Here is a 9,842-nt window from a genome sequence, read left to right on the forward strand (position 1 = left end):
GTGAAGCAAGAGGCAAACCCATTTAATAGTGGACAGAAGCAGGACTTGGAGGTACCAGTGAAAAGAGAAGGAAAAGAGAAGGAGCTGCTCTCCACCCATATGAAAGAGGTTCATCCCTCACAGGGTCTTGTTTTTCAGTGATGTGAAGGTGACATGTGGGCATCCTCTCTTACCATCTGGCCAGGGAGCCTGAAGAAAAGTGCTCGCATACAACCTCCCCAAAACATCTGCTGTAAAGAGAAAATGCACAAATGCTTCTAACCTATGTCATGCAAAATGCAGGTTATTCAGACACCTCTTTATGCACAGGTTAGCTTGAAGAATGCAAGAGTTGGCACACACATCATGTCCTGTCATACAGGGCAGTGACAGCCAATGGGAGTGGTACCACCTTTAACCAGCATTTGCAAAGAGCAATTCTATTTTGTTAGAGAGTTGGAAAAGCTTAGTTTGGTTCCTAATAACATTTAAGTATTAGTTTGAATTTTAGCAAACTTGCTCAAGATTTTTAGTTGTGATATGTGCGTTTGGATGACGGGGTGGGTATGCCGTATCAGAAAGAGTGTGTTTATGTGTCCAGTGCTAATACATGAACTACCATAATGATGGTCTGTACATGGCAAATGGAGTGGGTTTGATCTTCCTCTCCTCCAGAAGTTCCCTGCTTTTTCAGCAGAGGCATTCCTGTAAATGAGAAACGATCTCGCCAGTCAGAAGCCTCTTTGGCATTTTGCAGAGAAGTGAGCTGAGGTTACAATTACACTTGCATCCAAGCTGGGGAACACTTTCCAGGTCTTCCCAGGAGCACAGAGTTGGGCCTTGGGGCAAACTGAGAGGGAGGGAAGCACCCGCCTCGCTGCAGCCAGCTGTGGGAATTTTGCTGTTTACAGCAGCGGGGCTTTCCCTGCTGCAGGGGGAACACCCTTGAGCCTGCCTCACGCGTGGGATCCTGAAAAGCACCGGTGGCCCAGCTTGCAGCGGGATGCCCTGGCGCAGAGCTCCGCCGGTCCCCGTGCGGGACGGCTCCTGAGGAGCGAGCTCAGCTCCGGATCCAAAGCGAGTGAAATTCAGCGCCGGCTTCAGGGATATGGGGCTGCAATTCGGGAGGAATTTTATCTGGCTCGAGGGACAGCGCTGGCCAAAACGTTTTCTCAGGCTTCGCTTGGCACATGGACAGCTAGACGTGAGTAACGCTGCGAGGGGCCGCCGTGCCTGCAGCCCCGCTCGCCCCGCGGCTGCGCTCTGCACGTGCTCCCGCCCAGGGACGCGCCGGCTGCGGCCTCGCGTCGATGAACCGGGGCGCCGCCTCTGCCAAAGCGATTAGGGTCCGGCGACGAGGCTCCCGGGGCACCCGGGGCCAGCTCCCCCTGCTTCGCCGTTTTATCTGCGGTGTCGGTGGGGCTGCCAGGGCCGGCGCGGAGTGAGCCGGTTTCCCCAGAGCAGGGCATTGTTCCCGGCCTGCGGCCGCCGCGTGGCCCCGCCGATGGCCAGTACCGCCCGTCGGCGGCTTCCTGAGCAGACCAGACAGCTCGCTGTTTGCTTCGCGTCCCTTATCACCCCCTGTCATTGACAGAGAGGTCTGGCTTCAGCTTCAGTTTGGGCTGATAGGCAGCGGCGAAGTGGAAAAGGTGCAGGGGAGGGAGGGGAAGAGGAGGAGGAGGGAGAGCAGCTCCATTCTTATCGCCCTAATGTTTATTGCTGCTCTGAGTTCATTTGCCTTAACCCTTTGGAAGCTGGTGAAATTAAAGATTATCAAATCGATAAGATAAAGCTGCTGTTCCAACACCCCTGGTTCCTGGCGGAAAGGCAAAGGCTGCACTTAGGTTTTATTGACCGTGCGGCTTGTGTTGACGACTTATTGCCGGATTACAGTGGAGTCCCAAGAGAAGACCTTACCTTAAAGGTGCCCGGCACTCACAGCCCACCAAGGTCCGTCGGATGTGCAGGGCCTCAGCGCCGTGCAGAATCGACCCTTTCCTCAAGTCGTCCTTCCTCCTCCCCTTCCCCCTCGACATGGTTCTAGTAAAAATGGAGCTTTCTGAACAGGGAGAGGATTTGCATAGGAAAACATGCTAGGGGAGAAAAACATTATGCCTCTTATTTTAAATGGCATTTAGTTATACATGGGTTTCAGCCTATTGGTTGCTTTTGCCTTTTCCTGTGGTTCTTTGCAAACAATACTGTCTTTCTGCAAAAGACTGCTGACCCAAGAGTGGAAAGCAGTCTGTTCATGCTGCATTAAAACAAATTTAGATCAGAAACCAAATTCACTGGCATTCTTCTATTCCCTTGGTACCCTAACTGCTCCACAACTTTACTTTTCTATGAACAGTGGAAATAAAAAAATGGAAACTGAGCAACGACACATTATGGCTCGTCTTAAATGCCTGAAGATGTTTACTGTGTTCCTTCTTAGGCTTGGTCTTTGCTCATTGATATATTTTATCTTCAGTCTCCTCATATTTACTATGGAGATATGAGTCTCTTGCTTTACAATTGTACCTTTTTTTCCCCGTTACTATAGATATTATAACAAACACTACCCTTTGCAAAGAAATCAAGCCAGCGTGCTCTGCCTTGTGCATCTCGAGCAGTACTTAGAGCAGTGCACAGAAGATGCAGGGCTTATTACTGTGACTCCTTCTGGGGTTTGACGTGAGCCTAGCTGAACCTCACATTAAATTTTGCACCAGCAACCTTACTTTGCACAACCAACCTTACTACTTTTCTTAACAGAGTGCTCAGGGAATAGCTCAGAAACTGCTCTCCAACGTTGCATCTGGGTTAAGACATGACATCCCTGGACCTGGTGGCAAGTGCAGGAGAACACTGGGGGATGAGGGGTAAGGGTGATGGTAGGAGAACTGCCTAGGCAGCAACACATGCAGTCTCCTGGCTATTTGCAACAAACCCTTTAACAAGGCTGTTCTCTCAGCAATGAGCTGCAGCAGATACCCATATATACTGTGGGGCTGACGTTACTACCGAGATGTGCTACGTGAACCCTCATTAAAAATTGCTATGAAAAATGCTCCGAAAAGGGGAGACTATTTCATATGATAAACTTTGATATATATGTTACTGAGATATAACTTTTTAGCAGGGCCTGTTGCAGTAAGACAAAAGGTAATGGCTTTAAACTAAAAGAGGGTAGATTTAGACTTAGATATAAAGAAGAAATGTTTTACGGTGAGGGTAGTGAAACACTGGAACAGGTTGCCCAGAGAGGTGGTAGATGCCCCATCCCTGGAAACATTCAAGGCCAGGTTGGACGGGGCTCTGAGCAACCTGATCTAGTTGAAGATGTCCTGCTCACTTGCAGGGGGGTTGGACTAGATGACCTTTAAAGGTCCCTTCCAACCCAAACTATTCTATGATTCTGTGATAATGGTGAAAACACAAAACTGCAAACTAATGTTGTCTAATCAAGTAGCATGTTTATTAATTTTTCTTTTAATGGGATGAGTTAAAGCTGAAAGGCGATGGTTTTAAGGAGGAAATAAGGAAAATAAAACACAAGCAGAGTTTGCAGGAAACATTGGCCCTTAGACTCTTGAAATTCTTCCTGACAAAAGTTCTTGAGCAAAAAGACTGCAAGATGAAACATGCAGACCAGAGCCTCCACGGAGCTGGGTCTGTGCTCTTTGCTTATGGGAGCTCTGATGTAACAAATCATTTTCCTAGCAGTCGTGCTGATTGTGAACGTAACCCTGGCCACTTTTCAGATGCAGTAAAACTGTTGTGTGCTTAGATCAAGTCTGTTTATTGTTAGAGGTAAAGCCTTGTCTCTGCTGCAGCGAGTGGAGCTGGGCACAATTCCATCGCAGGTGTTTTACTGAGGACTTGATCTCAGTTTTATTCTGGTGTAAGAGAGAGCAAAAGCTGGTGCTCAACACCAGCTTCAGTGAAGGCACATTTTAAAGGGAATCAACTAAGCTGTAGTAATAAAGGAAGCCTTGGCCTTCTTTCAGGCACACTATCTCCTTTTTCTCACATTGTCTTGAGGCTTTAAATTTTCAGTTAAAGTTAATTGAATGAGACGGTGATACATTGCACAGTGAAACCAGATCAATCACTGTGCAAGTCAAAATAGGAGTCTTGATGACACTCAGAACAAGAGCTTGGGAAATGTGATATTTACATTAAAATATTTTACATTTTTGTCTCATGGTTTTAAAACCAAATTTAAAAATGCTTTACCACATTACGTAACAAATTTCTCTCTGCTTATCTGTATGTATTTGTGTGTGTGCATTTGGACAATAAAACTGAATAATCATAAAATCAGATTCAGTAATAATGGGGTATTTTCTACACAGTTACACAGCCTCATTTACAGAAAAGGTAAAACAGTAAAACTCACATTGGATAAACTTGTTCTTTTCTCTGAGAGGAAGCCATATGACAGTGAGGTGCATATAAAGCCACAGAGTTTACTCTCATATTAAGTGGCAACAGAGAATTTGACTGCTGTCTCTTCCATCTTCCTTCCCTTTAAATATTTACCTGAATGTTGTTTCCAACTCTTAGCTTGCAGGTAAAACTTGTCATTACTATTCACTTATGTTAACTGTATTTGCATGGAAAATAAGGGCTTGTTCCTCCCAAAATGGATAACTAAAAGCAAAGACTTAACTTTGTGTTCATGATCTGAGTACTGTAAAAACAACAGAAAGCCTTAATCAGTGTTTTCAGGTTTGCAAACTCTCAGCTCAGTATCTAAATCCTCAGGGTTTTCACGGAGTCAAAGGGCTTTGTTTTCCTGTCAGTATGTAAAGCACAATGCCACAGAAAAAGTTATCCTGCAGGAATACAAAACATGAAGTGGTATCATTTTGTCAGGTGCCTTTTCATCAGGAATAGGGATACTGGGCAGCTTACATTCAGCAGCGGCAGCTGTTTTTGGAGAACACCACCGCCCCTCCCCCCCCACCCCCCGACCCACCCCTGCCAAAAAATCCAGGGTTTCTCCAGTGAAATCTCACCTCTTCGTTCTTTGCTTACTGATCTGGTTGTAACCCCAGAAAATGAAGCCCTGACACTGAAAAATCAATACACTTTAATGACTGGCATGCCAGAGGGTTTTTTGGGTTGTGAGGTTTTTTGTGGATTTTTTCCTTTTGGAAGCCTGACAGATGCATCTCTGGTTTCAGTGAAAGACTTGAATAATATAAACAAGCAGTCATTCTGTTCCAAGAGAAGCTTTTTTTAATATTCTTATTTTATTGTAATTACCTTATTGTTTTCATATTATGAGCTACTTGTAGAAAAATACAGGAAACATGACTGCAATACAATCCTTTAATCAGGAATAGCTTTGTTCCAGTCATCATTTCCATTCAGTGTTGAAACTTTGACTAATAAGAATACAATCAAACCTTGAATTTAGATGTAATATGGTGTTAATATGGTTTTATTTGATCTCTGTACCTAGTAACTTCTGTAAGAGACCCTTGTAAAAGTGCCTAGGAGACATTTTGTCCGTATTGCTATTTTCAAGTAAATCTATCTACAAAATAGTGTTTCTCAAAAGTACACAAACTTCTTCAGGAGAGACATTTAAAATCTTTTAACCTAAGTCAGCTGGGGAATTTGTATTATCATATATATTAAATCTTTTTTTTCTCACAGATTATGCCATAATACCTTTACTGCATCATCCTTAAAGCATGTGAACTTTTAAAGAAAAAATACTACTTTTTATACTTAAATGAATGTAATATGCTAGTTGTTTGTATTATCCCTATGTATAATCCCGCACTGCAAATAACTTCATTTTTACTGATTTGCAACCTCCCCCCAACCTTATTATGGCCTGTTCAGCAGCTGAGTGTTAATGTTTTTGAATGAAGGGCTGGAATTAGGTAAAGTATTTTTTTAGATAAACTGTTTTAACAGAAAGCATTTGTCCAAGAAAGTTAAAAGACTGCTCCCAAGCTGTTCAAAAGCAGAATGCAACTGCATACAGCAGACGGTGGCAATTCATTCTGTTTTTCCTGGTCCATTTTTTTCAAATGGGAAGCCAGTACTGTAGATAAGGCTTGGTTTCAAAGAATGTTTATGATATAAAGATTGTGGATGTAAAATTATTACTTACACAGCATTTATAAAAATGAAACTCTAAATTTTATGATATGACTTTTATGACTTAAAACTAGGTGGTATTAAAACACTTCTAGCTAATGGCTTGAATTAGGACTGAATAAAAGGCAATTGTTTTTATACTGAAATTATTATTTTAAGACGGATTTCCTTGTTTCCAGGCACATATATACACACGTATATAATGTAAATTAAACTGAACTCCAGATAAAAGGCATACCTCTGTGAGCACATTAGGGTCTGATCCAAATTTTATCAAAGTCAGTGGGCGTCTTTCCCATTTCAAAACAGATTTTGCAATCCATATTCACATGACCCTCCAGGGGATCCCTCAAGTTGATGCGGTTTTGCATGACTTGGCCTCAGATGTCTACTGCAGTTTCTAAAAACCCATTATAGGGCTGCAGTAGGAAATAATTTAGTTTAATTTAAGGAAATCGTGGCATTTTTTATTTTCATATCATTTTGTTCTGATCCATCTGTTTACTCTTTTCTGAAGGCAGGCTGAAATGTTTTTAGCCTAAAGACTGAACTAGTAAAAATGCTGCCTGGAATAGTCTCGGCAGACGTGTTTGTTCCACATCCCCTTCTTCGGTGCAATATTTCCTTTGGTGGATTTCCTCTGCTCCTGGAAGCGAGCAGTCTAGCTTTCTGGAGCACAATTATGAAGAATTTCCTACATTTTACTGCACAGGATGAGGTGATTTTGGAAGTTAACATGAGCTGAACCACAGATGCACAAAAGATAGCATCTGAAAAATGTAGTCTGCGAGCAGTAGAGTTAGAAAAAAATCTACAGCCAGAAAATGCTCGTTAGCTCCACCGCTGGCCAGAGAGTGGAAAAGGGAGAAGAAAGGAAGTCCATGCATTTTTCTGGAAAGCCTGCTGCGTTACCACCATAAAGTCAAATGCAAGAGCAGAATTCAGCCTTACCCTTGTTCTGCAACAAAGTTGGTTTTGTTTGGTTTTCTTTACAAGTAAACAGGTGCGATTTTAGTATTTACTGCTACAGAGAAACGAAGCTTGTGAGGAGAGATGATGTATTTTATTAAATCAGCACATACAGTTAGAAAAAGCCATTTAAACACAGTATTCAAATTTTAAAGGAAGATACAGTCAGAGTTTTCATACAGTTAGGAATGCAGTCAAAGGAGCTTTTTTCTTTGTTTAATTTTGTTACATTATTTTTGATGACTGGTTGTAGGATTGTTTTGGTGTGGTAGCACTTTAAAGAACAGTAAGGTGCGTATGACCAAAGTGTTGGTTTCTGTAATGGTTTCAAGATAATTTCTTTTCATTTATGAGATATTTATACTTTTCTTTGCATGTGGATGCTCAAAATATTCTAGAAAAAAAGATGTAGGCGTTCAAAAGCTCTATGTTTACTACTGCTGCATGTAGTTACCCATATTCATAACAGTCTTTCAGCATTGTCTGTCTGTGATCACATTTTTATTTGAAAGAGACTAGTTGTCATGTTTGCTCGGTGATTTACATTATTTAAACAAATGGGGGAAAAAAGAATTTGAAACAGCTCATTCAATAGCATGACTAAGAGACATGACAACTTATAAAATGTTCACCATTATACGGCCGTAAGGCTGGAGTTCAAACCCCACGCACGCACAAAAACAAAGAATAACTCTTTCCATCTGAAATAGCCTGGTGAAAGGATGCTGCCTCCTGGTGATTTATAGGCATATGAGCTTCCACTAAAATTGCATCTTAAAGCAAAATATTTTGTCCTCAGAAAAGTCCGACAGTGGTTCTGCCACGCTCAGCTCGTGGGGGAGGCGTGAGCAATGGGAAGGCCATCGAGGTGGAGAAGGTGGATGCTTTTCACAGCGCCTCTCTCTTCTTTTCCACAGGATTTTCTGCAAGGGGACTGTACCAAAGCCAGACAAAAGCTGAACTGGAAGCCGAGAGTCACATTTGATGTGAGTGGCCTTTCTGGCATGCTTTGTACCTGCCGGGTGTTCGTGTCCTCTAAAAGCAATCCATGGGGAAGGAAAGGGAGGGGGGAGCCTCTGTGTGGGGCGACTCGGGCACACCGAGAAATCCTATTTTTGGTGACCCTGCCTGGATTCTTGCTTTGAAGCCAGCAGCCACCGTGGGAGCGATGGGCACCTCCGGTGCACAGCAGCACACCGACACGCACATTGGGGCCAGGGCCCAGGGCCACTGCAGGAAGAGCCCAGCAAAGCCCTGGCCCCTCTTTGTCCTGCTGTGGGGGGCTCGTCGTGCTCTGCGGCGCTTCCAACGTGCTGCTCATTCGTCCCCTGCACCAGGGCCCTCATCTGCCTCTCTCCCTCCTTGCAGGAGCTGGTGAGGGAGATGGTGGACGCCGACGTGGAGCTCATGAAGAATAACCCCAATGCCTGAGCCCCGGCTGGGCTCAGCGGGTGCCGCGGGACCCGTGCTGGGGGTGCACCCCATGGCCAGCACTGCCACGAGCTGCCAGGGCCGGGGCAGGTGGCCGCCCCTGTCCGTGATGGTTTTATTGCTGGCCTGCCTGTACGTGAAAGCCCAGTTTTATCCCCTGCTCCATCCTCCACACCCTTTCAGTGCCTCTCACCCCGCAGATCATCCCAGGGTCAGCCCTGCCTGGGCCACCTCTAGTTCCTGCCATTAACTGAGGAGGGGTCACACACACGCACACACCACCACCCCCCCCCAGCCAATACTGTATACTGAAGTACTGATCGGCCAGCAAGCCCACTGATTTTCTTTTTTTAATTAAAACTCATCTTTCTGTTACCTAGGTCCTCCAGCACATTTTTAGTACTTTTTCCCATTTGAAAAACAAAAGCATCCCCTGTCCCCCACTTCCTCTCTCCTCCAGCAACACCAGCAGCAAACCTCTGGCACTAGCATGGGCTCATCATCCCTCCAGCCCTTGCTCCACTGCTTCCCCCTTGTCTGCCTTTCCTGAACACTCCTTGTTTTTCTTTCCTGCAGCCTTACCTCCACCCCAGCAGCCCTTTTCCACCACTCGAACTCTTAATATAAAAGTTTGGATAACTTGATATAACTTGCAGTGAAATCGCCTTTTGACCATGCCGAATTAATTCCTAATTGCTGGAATCGCTTTCAAACCAGTCAAAGGGGGCTTGTAAGCGTTTTTCAGATCTTCATTTCAGAGTGTGCGTGAGTCACAGAAAGCCTTTTTGTCCAGCACCTTCCCGATCCGGGGGTTTGCAGTGTTTTGATTTTTGCCCCCCCCCACCCCCACCCCAAATCAACCCCTTCCTTCCTCTTCCTGCTTACTATAATTAGACCTCGGACGGGAGCTTGAACCATCTCAAAAGATGACTTAAGAAATAAAAACAAAATAAATAAAAAAGCTTTTTAAAAAAAAAAGAAACTTGAAGGTGAGTAAATATTTTTGCACTTTTCATGCCAAGGTACCCGGGTTATCCAGAGGTCGCCGAGCCCATACGTTTCCCGTTGGTTTAGGATCTTCCACCCACCAGTTACTCCCATCATTTTAGCTTTATGCCTCCAATGAGCGAAGGGCGAGATACCCAGGGGGGGAGATACACAGCAGATACGCCTTCTCCGACTGCACCTCTTGCTTTTTTACTTCGTATTGGGGAGGACACCCCGGTTAAAAGTGGGGCGATGGGGTGGACAGGGTGCGGGGCTGAGCACGGAGCTGTGGGCCGCAGCCGGCAGCGCTTTTGTGGTGGAAATGTTGCGGGGCGACGGGACGGGGCTGGGGAGCAGCCTACGAGGAGCCG

The 9,842-nt window shown here is 44.8% G+C and overlaps 1 protein-coding gene across 3 annotated transcripts in view; it reads left to right on the forward strand.

Annotated features, from left to right (window-relative positions):
• The window catches only part of GMDS (GDP-mannose 4,6-dehydratase), a 424,244-nt gene extending 414,778 nt beyond the window's left edge, over window positions 1-9,466 (forward strand). For all 3 annotated transcript variants that reach the window (XM_074827095.1, XM_074827104.1, XM_074827112.1), the window contains 2 exons: window positions 7,971-8,039; window positions 8,422-9,466. In XM_074827095.1, the coding sequence (XP_074683196.1) occupies window positions 7,971-8,039; window positions 8,422-8,484 (132 nt within the window). In that variant the 3' untranslated portion in view covers window positions 8,485-9,466. The remainder of the gene's footprint in view (window positions 1-7,970; window positions 8,040-8,421) is intronic.
• Window positions 9,467-9,842: the final 376 nt, after the last annotated feature.

Source organism: Strix aluco, chromosome 1, assembly GCF_031877795.1.
Source record: "Strix aluco isolate bStrAlu1 chromosome 1, bStrAlu1.hap1, whole genome shotgun sequence".
Classification (NCBI taxonomy): Eukaryota; Metazoa; Chordata; class Aves; order Strigiformes; family Strigidae; genus Strix; species Strix aluco.